The sequence below is a fragment of the Astatotilapia calliptera genome, chromosome 19 (genome assembly GCF_900246225.1).
Source record: "Astatotilapia calliptera chromosome 19, fAstCal1.2, whole genome shotgun sequence".
Classification (NCBI taxonomy): Eukaryota; Metazoa; Chordata; class Actinopteri; order Cichliformes; family Cichlidae; genus Astatotilapia; species Astatotilapia calliptera.
Window position 1 is genome coordinate 19252255 of NC_039320.1, and position 17105 is coordinate 19269359.

Consider the following 17105-nt stretch of genomic DNA (forward strand, 5'->3'; position numbering starts at 1 on the left):
CTGCTAGAACACATAATCAAGTATCTCCTTTTCCACAAAGATCGTCTAAAACAGCCCAGACAAAATTATTGTCAACCCTTACATGGGGTGACATGTGGACATTTCATTTCAATCAGACAAGCATGAAAAAGACAAAAGAAATAACCCCAAGCATGGTTAAAGTAAAGGCTTAAATAACCTCTGTCTCTGTGCTGACAGTTAAATTATCAGGAAGTATAAAGTCAACGAGTCCACAACCACCTCAGCTAGACGGGGAAAATAGAAACAAAAAACTGTCCACAGGCTGAACAGAGGGAAACCTTCAAAACAAGTTTCTAAGATTAAAGTAATCCTGAGGAATTATAGAGAATGGACACATAAAGGAGCTCGATAGCTCAAAAAGCATGCAGGTTTTTTTCTGTTTTTTGTATAGATGTAACAAATGACATCCTTTTTTGATATGACATATCTTAGCATAACATAACGACGCATGGATTTATTGAAACTCAAAGCCTGCATCTAATAGCGCCAAAGAATAAAGAAAACAGCTGACCATTCTACCATGGGCCCTGATTTTAATCCATCTGAACGAACTGCAGGAAATGTTGTGGATTTCCTCTGCAGCTCACTCTCCTAAGAGAGAGAGAGAGAGAGAGAGAGAGTGTGTGTGTGTGTGTGTGTGAGTTTCGGGTTGTTGGATAAAAGATATGCTGTTGTTATTCTCGCTGAAGCGTGTTTCATCTGCGTAACTATTATCTAATTCCTGAAGCCGCTGTCCTGCCCCAGTCAAAGTTCAGTTTCACTTTGAGGAATGCGGCGTCCGACTAGTTGCCGTGTAGGTCTGAACATGCGTAGTTATTGCCCCGCACAATGTTTGCGGAGTGAAAAGTTGCAGTGTCATGTTGGTGTATATTCCTCCTCCCCCAACACCAGCACCACCAACAGCACTACAGCCTTTGGACGTCGGCCCTCAGCGACTCAGAGCATCGACGAAGTTCACAAGTGCACATTTGTCCCTTTGACGTGGAGGACGAGATATCAGCGGGTTTCCTGGTAGGACGGAGAGATCTGTGCAGAGAAACACCGGCGAACACTTATCGTGCTGATTGGGCAAGTCTTGCGTAACTTGTTTGAGTTGGCTTCTGTGTGAATGCGCCCCGTTCTCTTGCGACGGAGGAGTTTTAGCGGCTGCCGACCAGGTGTTTTTGTAGGTAAGTGAATCTGCAGCTGTTGGAGAATAAAACCAGCGCGGACGCGCCCTTCGGTTGGGGGGAGAGAGGAAAGGGGGATCGCTGTGATGTGTTTAAAGACGGTTCTCGTGAGTTTGTGATCCTCCAGCAGCACTCCTGACATCACTATTCCGACATTAGCAACGTTCACGGACAGGCTGATCCCTCGGCTGGGGTAGTTTGTACGGTTCTTGTTGAGCAGTGGAGTTTATTTCCTCTCCTGGTGCGCAGACTCTTAAAGGGGAATTGAAACGTTTGCTTTGTCGCCTTTGCATGCGGAGCGCTGAATGCTGCTGCTGTTGTGCCTTTTATTTGTTTTTGGTTTTGCAGATAAAATCAAATATATTTTGACTAAATTGCAAAATTCAAATAGAATCCGGTGGAATTTTGTTTAGGCGGTTTGATTTTAAAAAGTTGTTTATTGTTCAGGACCAGTCAAACGTAGGGATATTTACTTGATATTAGTTCTCTAAATCATTCTTTTGACGCAAGAAAATGTTAAAGAGGTCTCTATTGCTGTGCTTCTGCATTTTAAACGCAGATCCGGTGGCCATAGTTCGTTTTCTTGATTCGTTTATTCAGAAAAAGCTAACAGTCCCCAGACCAGTTTTAAATCATATAAAAAATAAAAATGTTGTCGACCTTTTAAAAAGGAAATTCCATAAAATGAATAAAAGTAGATACAATTTTTAAAGAAATAACTGTAGTTCAATTTCCCGTTGAGTAATTAATTGAATAAGGGAATGATAAATGCAAGTTTGTTGATTAATTTGCGAATCCGCGTAATTTTATAATAAGAAGAAGATGAAAGGGGGGAAAGGCTACACAAGTCCCAAAAGAGCATGCTTTTTAGGATAACAAGCTATTTTCCTACACGTTCCACAACAGGCTTGATGTGTATTTATTGTTTCTGTCTCTGGTTGAATGGCACACACAAATAAATTGTAGCTCTTTTTCAAATATTTTAGGCTGTGTAACACTTGGCCAGGGTTTCTGTTTATTGAACTTCCTTACAAGAAGCTTGGGAACTACTTATTTCCTAAATTTCACCACCTCCAGTGTGTCAACTGTTTTTCCTCTAAAGGGAGGGAATGTGATCAGTGCTCTCTGTTCACCAGCAAGATTACACAAAATATCTTAGGCTGAATGTCATGACACTCGCTAAAGCGTGGGAGTGCAAGCAAAGGGAGAACCTGTTCAGTTTAGCTGGAGATCTGCATCCCTCTCAAATGTGAGAAATGAGGCACTGGTGTTGTCTGATTTTCTAAATGATGTCCATTAGACTCTTTAATAGGTCAAATACACATTAACGCAGATATCTAATCCACCAATCAAATGGCAGAAGCTTGGTGCGTTCGGGCATCTAGACATGGTCAAACTGAAGTTCAAAGCGAGCATCAGATTGGGGGGGGAAAGGTGATTTAAGTGACTTTGAACGTGGTGTGGTTATTGGTGGAGATAGGTTGGTCTGAGTATTTCAAAAACTGCTGATCTGCTGAGATTTTCCACTCAACCATCTTTAGGTTTTTCACAGAATGGTCAGGAAAAAGGATGATGTCCAGTGAGCGTGAGTCTTCTCTGCCTTGTTGATTCAAGAGGAGAATGGCCAGACTACTTCGAACTGATAGGAAAGCAACAGTAACTCAAATAAAAATAACATAGCAACTGTGTAGAGGTGCTATCTTATCCAGAGAGAGAGAGTACACATTAAATGAATGATCACATCTGGAAATAGGCCTACTTCCTTTGGTTTAGGTGAGGGTGCTCTGTGCAGAAAGCAGGATACATGGCATTCACTTCCTTGGACAGTTACCTGCACTGTTCACACATAGGTGCAATCGAACATCGCACGGACATTGGTTAGACTTTGTGTTATCACATGCACTGGTCTACAAAATTCAAGCTTGCACAGCGGAACTTGCTTACGAGTGGGGTTTTTTTTTCTTTTTCTTCCTTGTTGGGCTGTTATGGCTGAGTTAACAGATGTTTCAATTTTTTAAAACACTACAATCATCCCGTGGCATTCAACTCCAGTCTTCCTCTTTTTTTCCTTTTCTTTTTTTTCAGAAAATGTGCTTTTGTCATCATCAACATTTGTCTCGAGAAAAGTCAATGGTGACACGAAAGATGACACAGCAGAGGCGCTTTTGTCACTACTGTTACAAAACATTTCGAAGGATGTGCACTCATTACAGCTCAGCAGTTTAGGACGATATTTATTTCAGTTTTAATCTGTTTAAAAAGGTCGTTTTGAAATAAGTAATTCAATAACATTTCTAAACAGGAAATTTGCCATAAGTGCTGACTGCACCAGTTACTCTACTGTTCGGGATGTACGGAAGCAATCTGTAAATGGTTAACTGTCTGCCCCATTTGTTTCTTCTCAGAAATTCTGCACTAAGAATGGCGTGTGATTTATGAAAAGCAAACTCATCTGCAGCCGGAATCAGTGGCTTCAATGCTTCTCTTTGTTTTTAGTGTCAAAAGTATGATATCATCTGACAAAAAACTGCTTTTAAAGAAAAAGGAAGAAAGAAACTCCTTAAATCAAATTGAGATATTTGATTTAAGGAGTTTCTAAATGCAACTAAACTAAACTGCACTCCCACTGCGGTGCTACCGGTGAGGACCTCGGTCAAACAGAACCTTCATATCTAGCTAGAATCAATAAACTGGTCAGACCAAGTGTCATATCAGCGTTACTGTTTTACTCCCTCCTCGAGTGGACTTCCCCCTCTTATCTTTTTTTTTTTCTCCATCATTTTACTGTCATCAGTGTGTGCTTCCCTGAAAATCTCATTTTTTCTGCCCTACCCCCCCCTTTGTCTGACACATTGGGTCATATGACCAGCAAGCAGGCTGACTAACTGTAGGCTGAGATGTGAGGTAGCTGGTGGCTGAGTAGATTTAATTGTGCAGCTCTGCAAATCCCCTTATCTCTAAACCACCTTTTGCTTTGACTTAAAAAAAAAAATCTTCCAAAATGTGTGTGGCAATAGTATTTTAATTATGCACGCGTGTTGCCAAAAAGCTGCAAATGATGACATTTTGCATATAATAGTCAAAAGGATCTTGCATGGTTTAGCCTTCAGCGGGGCCTTGATTTGTCCGCCTTAATGCTTACATGTTTAATGATTCCAAGGGTTCTCACACAGACAAATGCACTATATCTACCAGGCAAGATAACAAAAGTCCTTTCTTCATCTCCACCTCATGAGCTGATTTGTTTTGCTTCAAGCTGGAGCAGCAGCAACTGACGCTGGCATGCAGGAGATTTTACTGTTTGCTTGACAAGTAGCTGATCAAGGTGTGCTGTTCTGCATAAAGACGTGTGCTACAAAATAATTGCTTTTGTCTTTTATTTACTTGCATTTTTTCATAATTTGACAGCTTAATGCATTAATTCTTCTAATTATCTTTAAACCTGTTACACAAAACCTTTTGCATATCTCTTACATAAGACGTAAATAAGTTTGTAAGTTGAGAGGACACCCTGTAGCAAAAACAAAACTTTGGGCAAACAAATTGGCCTCCAGACGAATGGCAGTCACTCACGCTTCCACCATTGCTTGGTCTTTAGTGTCAGTGATTTCAGTGAGGCAAATGCCTGATGTTGGAGCTTACTGACCAGACCTCGTCCAAGTTTCTGATTTTAGATTAATTCTGATAGGGTATGGCCACACCTAAGGCTTTTTCGCTATCTGTTTGATAGGTTTATTTTGGGCTGCTGCCCCCGCGACCCGGCCCCGGATAAAGCGGATGAAGATGGATGGATGTTTATTTTGGTTTATCAGGCTAATCAAAAATATAGCGAACTTAAACATTACAACTTAAACATTTAAATCGCATATTGAGAGTTTCAGTGAAAGATGCGAAATGCAAGTTCGATTTTTTGAGCCTCTCAAACAGGGAGCTATGTATAAAAATGAACAATTCCTGAATAGTTAATGCAAAATCTTTGGTGAACATCTTGAATTAAAGTCATAAATATGCACTTCAATCGAAGCTTAATGGTTTGATTTTAAATTTACTTAAATAGTGGATTAAAAAATACAAAACAAAATAAAATAAGCGTCATTCTCTGAACATGTATAGACCAATCTGGCAGGTCAGTATTACGTTAAAATAGCAAGATATACCACATACATCAAAATATGCAAGTTAAAAATTAGCATGTGCCTGATGACTCATTTGGATAGATCAAAGTTGCTTTTTTTTTTTTTCTTTTAATAACTATATTTAATTATTATCCTCAGGTAGCATGATAAAAATCTATATATACTATAGGGGAAGCTGAAGGACTCTCACTCAGGCTTACTGGTGGTTCTAAACTGGTCATGGGTGTACCCCACCTCCTCCCCTGTGACAACAGTTTAAAAAAAGTTTAAGGACAATGATCACAATAGCTTGAAAGTCATTATCTGGTTGTGTAATTTCACTTCTCTTAAATATCAGTCCTAACAAATCTGTATTTAGCCAGATGTCACTCTGAGGATAAAATATCACATTTAGTCATATGGAAGTCAAAAATGAAATCAAGCAATAGAAATTAAATAACACAAAAACAAAAAAGTACAAGGATAACTGGTTTATATGCAGACTGTTAACCTGCAGTTATGAAAATCTTAGAAGAAATCACAAACACAGTGATTATTTCCTCGGCTGAAAGCTGTGTCATAAAGCAGTTCGTCACAACACGTTTTTTTCGGATTCATTTGTAAGGAAGTGAAACCCACAGTGTGTCACAGTAACACACCCACATACGCATAAGAAAAAAATGCCATATCCGGAGATCTTGATTATATTTGCTTCTTTTTAAATCACTGAAAAACTCTCAGCTTTCCTAACACCCCCCCTCTCTCTGTTTTACCCTCTTCTCTCCAGGATAAGCATCACATGAGTTGAAGAAGAATCCCTGCTATGATACAACTGATTGCAGTTGCACACATGTGCCAACCGCTTCCTTTTTTCATGTAAAAACGCTAAATGGCAGAAGACGTTGGAAAACGTCAGAATGGACTACTTTGAAAAGCCTGAATTCTTTCAAATCCGGACCAAAAGTAATTTCATGATCGTTGCTTTTGCTTTGGGAACTGTGTGACACAAATATTGTCAGTCATGTCAGATGGGGCAGGATACGTGGCTGAGCGAGCCTTATGTGGTTCACCGTCAGTTTACAAATACGGTTCCTTGCTGTATTTCTGCAGAGAAACGCATGACTTGAGCTTAATTTTTGCAGCATCTGGACGTCTTACTTCGCCTGCTGGCTGTAGCAGTGATCACCGATGGAATGTACTATTACACAGGGGGTTGTCGACATGCTAAAAGACTATTTTTGTGTTGAATGTTTTTTGGCAAAATGGAGGAACTGAGGATACTTGCACACTGTAGCCTTTACCTACTGATGAGTTGAAGACCAAAGGAACTTTCTCTGTTGAAAGTTTGAATCCAATGGGATAAGAACTAAAAACGTTTGACTGTAAAAGACTGTATCACTGAAAAACTAGATCTAAAGTGCTTTCTCCCCATAATGCACTGCCCTAAAAAGAAGAAACGTCCAACATGCGACTCAGATTTCTCAGCTATTGTGGTTCCCTCTATGCGTGGGTCTGGATATCTTGACTACACCGTCGAGAACCATGCTTCAAGGGCCCTGAAGGCCATGGATGAGTTCCGGCAGAACGAACTGCTGTGTGATCTGGTGCTGCATGTCACATACAAGGAGAGGACAGTCGACTTCAAGGTAATGGGTCGTGTTTGAAGTTTTAGAATCATAGTGTAGTTTGTGTTGTTGGGTTATTTTTTTTTATGACAATTTAAATTTAATACAAAGGTCAGCATTTAAAAAGTGCTGCTGAAAAACAACACGCAGTGACAGCAAGTTTTTCCATTTACATTTTAGAAACTTGCAAAGTGCACGCCAAATATAATAAAAGGCTCTCGGACAAGTTAAATATATAAGAGAATAATTATTCAAAATGATTCATATTAATGTGAACCCATTTTTTTTTAAAAGCGTAAATAAATTAAAAAAACAATTTGCAAATCTTATAAACCGCATTTTACTCACAATAGAACGCAGAAAACATCAAATGCTCAAACTGAGTAATTGGACCATTTATAAGACGGTATTTTGAATTCGATGGCAGCAACATGTCTCTAAAAAAGGACAGGGCCATGTTTACCACAGTGTAGCATCACCTCTTCTTTTAACAACACTCATTACGCCTCTGTGAGCTGAGGAGATCAGCTGCTGAACCTTTGGGAGATACCTTGTTCCATTCTTGTCTGATATAGATTCCACCTGCTCGTCAGTCTTGGGTCGTCTTTGTCATATTATCTCATTTCATGTTTTCAGTGCAGGCAGACCAGTGTAGCACCCAGACTCTTCTACTATGAAGCCATGCAGTTGGAATAGATTCCATATGCAGTTTCGCGTTGTCTCGCTGAAATATGCAAGCCCTTCCTAAAAAAGACGTCATCAGAATGGGAGCATATGTAACCTCTATACATCTTCCAGCATTGATGGTGCCTTGCCAGATGTTTGATCTGGCTATTTCACAGGCACTAATGCACCCTCATATCATCAGAGATCCATTAAAATGAGCTTTGGTCAAACGGGATGTGTGTGGATCATGTTCACATATGGTGCCTTTGCACTATCCAACCCCCCACCCCCAATACAAGAAGGTGTGGTACCACCTCTCTGTTTAAAAATTGTGAGTCTCTGTTCCTATGAGTATTACCCAGTAGGCAGGGGACGAGACATGCCCAGCTCTACCTGCTTCTCTGTCCTCCAAATGTCGTTCTTGCTTCCTTTGAAAGCATCCTTGCCAGGGTGGCCCTCTGGTCAAGCCCTCTACCTTCAGCCATACCTGTTATCAGCAGCTCTCCTCTAAATCTCTGCACTTCTTAGCCCAGTTAGTTAACATTTAGTGGTCTGGAAAAGTAGGCCCAGAGGATCTGTTAATTTTTAAGGCTAGAGTAACTTGTAAGAACCCCTTGAGCGATCTTATAATAATACACAGGTTTTAACCTTTACTTTTTCACAAGGGATTAAAAAGGAAATGTCCACAATTTAGACTTTTTGAATGCAGGATATTTAATTTACGCAATTTAGCAGTAGCAAAGCAAAAGCCAAATTAAATAAATTATACTTAATAATAATTACTTAAGTGATTTAATTAACAACTTTAATTAATTGCATGTTTGACTTTATAATATAACACGGAAAAAATGAGAAGAGGAAAAGCCAAGAAATATAAAAACCTATTCATGAGTCCAGAGTGTTCGGGCAGTGGTTGCTCCTCTGGCATTTCTTGCTGTAATTTCTAATTGTGGACTCCCAGGGCCAGATGTTTACTGCCTATCACAAAGAAACTAGAGCAAGAACAGCTTTGACTGTTCCTAGGAGCCCTCTTTTATCCTCTTTTGCTCTTTTTGGTGTCTACAATCTCCTTATTTTAAGTCACACCCTATTGCTTCTCACTCTCTCTGGGACATTTCACATACAAGATTTAAAGCCAAATTCAAACATCAAAACCACTCCATCACAATGGTTTCTTCTTTTCTATGTTGTACTTCAACGTGACCTATCATTAGCTCCATCACGAATGACTATTCAGTCACGTATGAATATACTTCCCTTCATGTGTCATGCAGTTTATGCTATTTTACTTCAGTGGGATTTATCATTAGCTCAGTCACTGGAGACACTAATCTGCCAAGGTCGAAGCTGAATCGCACTCACACACACAAAATCCACACATTAGAACAATTGTCATTACTCTAACTACGTTTCATTTTCAGCCTTTTGTTCTCCCAGTTCCAACTTCCTTTTTGTTGCTGCCGTCTAATTCAAAATGAGCTCATAATTTTTCTTGGATCGCTTGTCATTCAGTTGTTGAGCACATTTCCAGTGTTTCATTATCATCACAACCTTTTTCTTTCAGGTTCACAAAGTTGTGCTGGCCTCCTGTAGCTCCTACTTCAGAGCCATGTTTACCAGCAGCTTCAAGGAGTGTCACGCTTCGGAGGTCACCCTGCGTGATGTCTGCCCTGAGGTGGTCGGGAGACTTATTGACTTTGCCTACACCTCTCACATAACAGTGGGAGAAAAGTGTGTATTGCATGTGCTTTTGGCTGCTATGAGGTAAACATATTTTAGATCCAGACCACTGTGTTAAGTCATATTTTGAGGTGAAGACTATAATGCTCCTCTGCTTCTTTTACATCCTGCAAGGTATCAGATTGAGGATGTGGCAAAGGCATGCTGCGATTATCTGATTAAACACCTAGAGCCAGCTAACGTCATTGGTATCTCCCGCTTCGCTGAGGAGATCGGTTGCACAGAACTGCATCAACAGAGTCGGGAGTACATCAATACACACTTCAGTGAGGTAACAGCACATGCAACAGCTTTACGTGCAGTTATTATTATGAGAAACTGTGTCTTTTATCTCAAATTATTCTCGCGTAGCTAAAAAGAAGTTGAGCAGAGGGCCTATTTGCACCTAGGCAAATAGATCCACTTCTGTACTTATCAGCTGAGCCTATATCTGAGCCGGGTGCAACAGCCATACTTGGGTGCATTAAAATGCCTCTCTTAACATCTATTTTCTCTCAGAGACATCTGAACAAAACCTTGTGAAACAGCACCTTTCCTATCTGTGAGCACTGGCATAGCAGGCCAAACTCCACCCAAGGGTGGAGAGCATGCGAACAAGTCCAATCTGGCAGTAACCTGTTCTGAAGACTAACTAGCTGTAGGTAGTTCAGCCAACTCAGTGGGGATGATTTTGTTAAGGCAAAGCACAAGAACTGAGAGATAACTATGGTGATAGGTGAATATATGTGGACAGGCAGACATGGGGCAGTCTTATCCCACAGAATCATCACTGTGTTTTACTTGTCCCCACATAATTATGCACAGTTTAGAGACCCACCTCACTGGCTCGTGTTCTGTTTTGTTTCTGAGCGCTTTACATAACCGAAGAACTTTGACTCAGTGTCAGTTTAATGCTTACCCAAAACCGAGCTCCACATATCTGTCTGAGTCGAGAACAAATCGAGCCCCCCTGTCACTGCCAAGCCTTTTATGTTCTTTTTGCCAATACTTATTCTGACTTCTCCTGTTGCCTTTTTCATGAAATGATGGAATCTAGCTTTTTAGTTTCTCCCGCTGCCTCATACCTGTCGACTCACATCAATGGAAGTAATACTTAAAGTTGAAAAGTAAACTGAATAAAATCCAAATGCTGCATCTGTCTTGAAGGTGACCAAAGAAGAGGAATTCTTCAGTCTTACTCACTGCCAGCTGCTGGAGCTCATCAGTCAGGACAGTCTCAAGGTGCTCTGTGAGTCTGAGGTGTGTGACCCTAAAATAAAAATCTGAAATCTGATTGAGAGCCATACAACAGGCATTTCATTCACAAATGGTATTCATTCAAAAATATACTTAAATGAATCTCCTGTTAGATTCTCTATTAGACATAAATAACAAATTGTGCATTAATATATTTGAATAAAATCCACATCAGGTGTATAAAGCCTGCACAGACTGGGTACGCTGGGATATGGAGAGCAGAGCCCCCTATTTGCATGCCCTCTTGAATGCAGTTCACATCTATGCGTTGCCGCCTAAGTTCCTGAAGAACCAGCTGCTGTCCTGTCCCATCCTCAGCAAGGTAAACCACAGCTGCACTTATAAAAACTAGTATGCTATTTTGGTATCAAAGTGTAAAAGAAAAAAAAAAAAAAGCCATATGACCCATTTTTTTTCCCATATATTTTTTATTTTATTTTGTGTCCTATCTTAATTTTAGGCTAATTCCTGTAAGGACTTCCTGTCCAAAATCTTCCAGGATATGACCCTGAGGAAGCTTCCTCCTGCTCCTAATCGGGGAACTCAGTTTATCTACGTGGCCGGCGGGTAGTTATCAAACACTGTGTATGCTCAGCAAACATGTGTGACTGGCTGCAGCAAATATTTTGAGGTTCTGATTGTCATATATTAATCATTATTATCAGACAATACACTATCGTGGTAATGAGCTCAGACTGTGTTTTATCAAGAATTCAGAAAGTTGCTCAGTCTGCCATCTGGTGACTGTTGAGCAGGTTACACAGTCTGTCTTCCTTGCAGAGTAGCCCTGCTTTTTGGGCTCCTATCCATCATAGAAAAATCTGTTTTTCGACTTGGTGTTATCATAAGAGAAATCATCCTGTCTGCGTAAACTTCTAACTGATGATTGAGCTGTATTGACTTTTTTTTAATGATCATGTTGTTCTGTTTTCATAGACCTGTTTTATGGGATGATGCTGTTGTGGAAACACAGACACAATCATAGCAATCAGTGCGTATTGACATAAGGAAGAGCAGATAATGACTGGAGTATTATTTTCACATTTCCTACTGATTAAGATTAAATTTTGAGACCAGCTTTGCATGCATACATGAATCACCATATTATATCTTTGGCATTTGTGCCTCTATATGACAAGATCCTTTATATCCTTTTTAACCTTTATACAAATAACAAACAAAGGATTCAAAGTTATGTCACAAGCTCTCATGAAAAGCTGTTTATTTACTCTGGACATTCATCTTAGTAACTAGCCAGTCACTACTTTCTTTTGTCTGTTCAGATACCGGCAGCATTCTCTGGCATCCATGGAGGCCTACGATCCAAGGAGGAATATTTGGATAAAACTGGCTGACATGGGGACGCCATGCAGTGGTCTGGGAGCCTGCACACTGTTTGGACTGCTCTACACTGTATGTTGCATCAGTTATCATACGGTCAATGAAATGAGCTTTAATTTGTGAACAACACGCAGAGATCAGATACAATGCAGTAAACTCAGAGTTACTCTTGCTGGACTCTTTATTCAGTACACCTGCTCAAGTCCACGTAAATTAAAATATGTAATGAGCCAATCACATGTCAGCAGCTCAATGCAGTTATGGAGATAAACATGGTCAAAACCACCTAATGAAATTCATATCAAGCATCAAAAAAGTGTTCTTAATGAAGTGGCCAGTGAGTGCGATTTCTGGGTTGTTTTTCTTTTCACTTTTCTCAACATAAACTTTTAAAGTGTTCTTAAACGCAGGTTGGAGGCAGAAACCTGTCGCTTCAAACCAACACAGAGTCCAACGCCCTGAGCTGCTACAACCCCATGACCAACCAGTGGAGCCAGCGAGCCTCCCTCAACATCCCCAGGAACCGGGTCGGGGTGGGCGTGGTGGATGGCTGCGTCTATGCTGTCGGAGGCTCCCAGGGCTCGATACACCACAACACGGTGGAAAAGTGAGACATCTCTGTGCTGTTATTTGACGATTTATGTCTTTAACTCGACACTCGAGAAGTAATTTGACTTCATTAAAGTTGTGTTTAATAAGCTGAATGTGGAAGCACAGATTTTCTTTTTAAGATGCAGATTTTTAGAAGCACAGTTACCTCGGCGCACGTATGGGGACTGCCACCAGAGAGATTAAATGAATGGCTGCTATTCAAGCTAAAGAGCAGTCAAGAATTTGCTGGTATTCCTCTTAGCCTAATTAGACATCATAACATCAAAAACATGAGGTCGTTCAAAACATGTACAGACAAACTTCTTAGGAATGTAGATCTGGTTGCGTATACTTTACCTCTCGTTGCCGCGAGAAGGAGATATAATGCTTTCATGTAGGTTAGATTACTAACAGAAAGTCTCAAGAATGGCACTTTCTATTGATATTATTAGCTTTCTACTTCAAGTGTGACCTTAAACACTTTTTTAATAGATTGAAATGTAAAACTGTCTTAAAGATGCTAGTCAGCAGAGAATTATTAGAGCTCATCAGAAACCAGTTGGAAATCTTCTTCTGAGAAGCTGCTAAATATAATGAAAGCTGATAAAAGTATTGAGATGAAAACTGAAAGTGTAACACATCAAAGGAGACGAGAGCATTTATAGTAATCGGTGTTGGCAGCAACGGCTCTTCTCCCGAGGATGCTTCCCAAACGAATGCAAGCAACATGCCGGAGACTCGGCGGGGAGTCGTACCTCCTTGCTCCTAATTTGCCGCTGTTGCGCACCTCGCTGTAGATGCAGAAATTTTAGTGATCATAGTGCAGGGCCAATGTCAGAGGGAAGAGCGACTTGAATTTAGTGCTGCTTTTTTCTAAGGCGCGTTCCGAACATTAAAGGACAGGTGATGCAATATAAGCCACACTCCTATCAGCAGTTTTCAGCTGGAATACGACCAGTGCCAGCAACTGTGCCAACACGCTTTTAATCATTAACCAGTCAGAGTACAAGAAGTCCCGTCTGCTCATGTTGATTGTTTCTTGTTGTCATGCCTTCCATTATTTGCCTATGCAAAGAGTCCTGTGGGTTGTTATGCAAGAAATATATAGATCTAAATAAATATATTATTTCTGCTGAGAGCTAGACATGAAGATTGATATAGCTCTTGCATCTTGTTGGTAAATTACTTTAGAGGTGCTGGTAGGCAGGGTTTTTGCTTTCTTTTTTTTCCCCCATCCTTGGATTGAGCAGCTGTTTCCTCCTGCTGCCACTCTTTATCCCAAGCTGTCTTTATATTAATTCAGCCGGTTTTCTCCAAGGACACGACTGGACTTTCTTGTCTCTCTGTACGCTCACTGGTGTTGCGATAGCTTTGGCTTCAAGTACAGCTTCTTCATAGTTGCCAAACATGGTTGCCAGCTTAACCTAATCCACTTAAAGTTGACTGCTCGTGTAGACCGAGAGAGTTGCCGCGCGCAGCTGCTTCGCACCGAATCGGTTTAAAGTTTGCGGCGCTGATACATTAATTTAATTATGTCAATTGACTAATATGTAATATCATTAGGAGTTGTCAACAGATTATCATTGCACTAAGTGCTCTGCACAAATGCTGTTTGGTTTGCAGGTGGGATCCCGAGTCTAATCGCTGGACCTTTGTTTGTCCAATGTCGGTTGCTCGCCTGGGAGCCGGCGTGGCGGTGTGCGGGGGGGCCCTGTATGTAGTGGGGGGCTATGATGGACAGAACCGCTGGAACACAGCTGAGAAATATCAGCCTGACACTAACACCTGGCAACAGCTGGCTCCCATGAATACTATACGCAGCGGACTAGGTGAGTTTGTGGGCATTTCTGGCTCTTATGAGAAGCAGGTTTAGACACATTTAGTGTTTACCATTTTCACGCTTATCTTTAGTACTCTCACATAGTCTTTACTTTTTCTGACCTTTGCCCAAAATAAGGTTTCAGGCAGCTTAGTATAAAACAGGAAACAGAGGGACAGCACTAACTTTGTGCTCTCCCAAGATAATAAAATCTGACCTATCAGCACCTCAAAAAGTCACTAAGTAACATGTTATTTTTCCACTGCTCTTGCCTAACAAACAGCCCAATGTAAAACTGCAACCTGCTCTTTCTTTTTTTTTTTTTTTTTTACACGTCTGCCTTTGTACAGATTAAAATAATTCAGATTTCTGTTAAGATGACTGTAATCATGAGAGTTGTTTCAGTCTTCTCGTCTGATGTTCTCCAAGAAACTCTGGCATGTTTATGTTGCAAATTTCATTTTTTGTGTTGTTTGTGCTTGCAGGTTTGGTGTGTGTGAACTCTTACCTGTATGCTATAGGAGGCTATGATGGGCAGAGCCAGCTGGCCACTATGGAACGCTACAACATAGCCAGGAATACGTGGGAGCAGAGGGCCTCGATGCAGTACTCTCGTAGCGCACATGGAGTCACTGTCCACCAGGGACGCATCTTCGTCTTCGGTCAGTCGGGTTTCTAATGCTTGGTATTAAGCACATTATACAACTTCATGAATCTGAAGCGATGAGTGAAAAATGTTGCTCTTATCAGTGTCATTAATGTTTACAGGATAATATATCTGTAATAAACGCTTCCACGATTTCTACTGAGTGTTGCAACACACACTTCTAAATACTGACTACTTAAGTAATTAAATCCCTCTCATTGACCGGTAGGCAGATCAGTAGGTGCTGCTCTGTTACCCTAGAGTGAGCTGCACTCTGTTTTCTTCCCAATCTGGCTCATTGACTCAGTGTTATTTAATAAAATGAAGTTAAGCGTGGTTCCGATGCTTATAGTAAACTGATATGCAGCTGGCGAATTAAATATCACATTGGGAGGAACTCATAACTGCAATCTTTTTTCTTTTTTTTTCTTTTTTTTTAAAAAGGAAAAGTTTTCTTTAAAATCTGTTTTGTAAATTAGTTCTGAAATCGCAAACAAACCCCCTAAAGACAGAATAATTAATAATTATTTATTGATGCAAATGTTTGCTAATCAGTGTGTGTGTGTGTGTGTGTGTGTGTGTGTGTGTGTGTGTGTGTGTGTGTGTGTGTGTGTGTGTGTGTGTGTGTGTGTGTGTGTGTGTGTGTCCCACTTAGGAGGTTTTAACCAACACGGCTTTCTGTCCAGTGTTGAATGCTACTGTCCCGATAGAAATGAATGGACATGTGTCACAGACATGCCCGTTGGACGCAGCGGCATGGGCGTCGCTGTTACCATGGAGCCCTGTCCCGGGAGCCTGCCTGAGGAAGATGAAGAAGAGGGAGACGCCATGGGATGAGGATGGAATCTGTTGAAGTCTCAAGTGCTGAATATACTTCCAAGTGGTGCTGCTTTTCAACAGGGGGCTGTGCATTAAATGACGATATTTCCAAATAAAAACAGCTATCCCCCCACCCGAACTGATCTCGGTTACACTGTGGAACACTGCAGATATTGACTATATGGGGACTTTGAAGAGGAAGGAATATATTTCTACATCTGCTGGGGATCAAGTGATGCAGTCAGTATATGATCGCGGCCTTGCAATCAACAAGGTGCTACTGAATTAATTACTATTTAATTAAATATTGTTCTTAACTTCTTTTTAACTCCTCAGTGTTTTGTTTAGAAGGCGAACTTCTAGTTCCTCTCTACATTTGACTTCTTCATTTTGTTTCACCCAAAGCTGCCTTTTTGTTTTTAAAAAAAAAATTTTTTGCAATTAGTACACTCTGTTTCTGAAAATAAATAAATCAAATGTGTAAATGACAAAAATATTAATCATTTGCATTTCCTCATTTGCCAATTTGTTTCACTTCTTGTGTTCTCATCGGGGACTCGTGCAGCTGCGGTAGGTAACAGCAGATGCACCACCACTAGATGGTGGAATAGGTCCAATAAAAACTGTGCACCGCAACAAAAATGTCTTCTCTGGATGGACGTGCAAACGAACTCCTGTGACACTGACAGTTTAGATATGACAAAGGCTTTTTGGCTCTAAATCGACATACAGCCACCCGCCCAGGACTAAGGTATGCGAGCACTACGAGGAGTAATATCCCACTTTGATAAAGAGTATGTGTCCATGTTTTATGGCTCACAATAGTTAGAGCTAACCTGCAGAACCCTCACAAAGCCTTTATCCCAGCATTTCACAAGACAAGGCGCTGGAGTCTATACAGCATTAGTCATCGACCACAGACGTCACTTGCGTGTTTACCTATCTCTGCACTACTGTGCTCTATCTCCTCCATGGCTCACCTGCAATTATCCCAGCAGGTTACCAAAAAAAAAAAAGACTATCCCAGACAGAGCTGTTATTCAAAAACAATAATCATGTTTTCTCATGAGATTTATGAAAAACCAACAAAGGGAAGAAATAAAATGTTCACATGTGTATTCTGTTGATTTCCTGAAATAACAAATGGACAGGTGATTATTGTTCTCATGTTTGTCTCCCTTTGAATGGACCTCAGATGTCAAACTCGCACGCGTTCATTATTGACAGAGCAACCTGTTGGGTAATGAACAGAGATGGAGTAGGGGTGGAGGGAAAGTGTTGCGCGTCCGGGCCTCAGTGCGAGCGGAGACATATGAG

General features: G+C 40.7%; 1 protein-coding gene across 2 annotated transcripts; it reads left to right on the plus strand.

The window, feature by feature from the left end:
* The first annotated feature begins 525 nt into the window (after positions 1 to 525).
* Positions 526 to 16116, plus strand: keap1a (kelch-like ECH-associated protein 1a). 2 transcript variants are annotated; one of them, XM_026151928.1, is made up of 12 exons: positions 526 to 1190; positions 6093 to 6951; positions 9161 to 9360; positions 9451 to 9607; positions 10483 to 10575; positions 10748 to 10894; positions 11033 to 11139; positions 11856 to 11985; positions 12324 to 12520; positions 14128 to 14333; positions 14809 to 14985; positions 15625 to 16116. In XM_026151928.1, the coding sequence occupies exons 2-12, from the start codon at positions 6739 to 6741 to the stop codon at positions 15804 to 15806; spliced, it is 1809 nt and encodes a 602-aa protein (XP_026007713.1). In that variant the 5' UTR covers positions 526 to 1190; positions 6093 to 6738; the 3' UTR covers positions 15807 to 16116. The 2 variants fall into 2 exon arrangements, with proteins under 2 accessions (XP_026007713.1, XP_026007714.1); XM_026151929.1 differs by lacking the exon at positions 526 to 1190 and adding an exon at positions 1197 to 1297.
* The last annotated feature ends 989 nt before the right edge of the window (positions 16117 to 17105 follow it).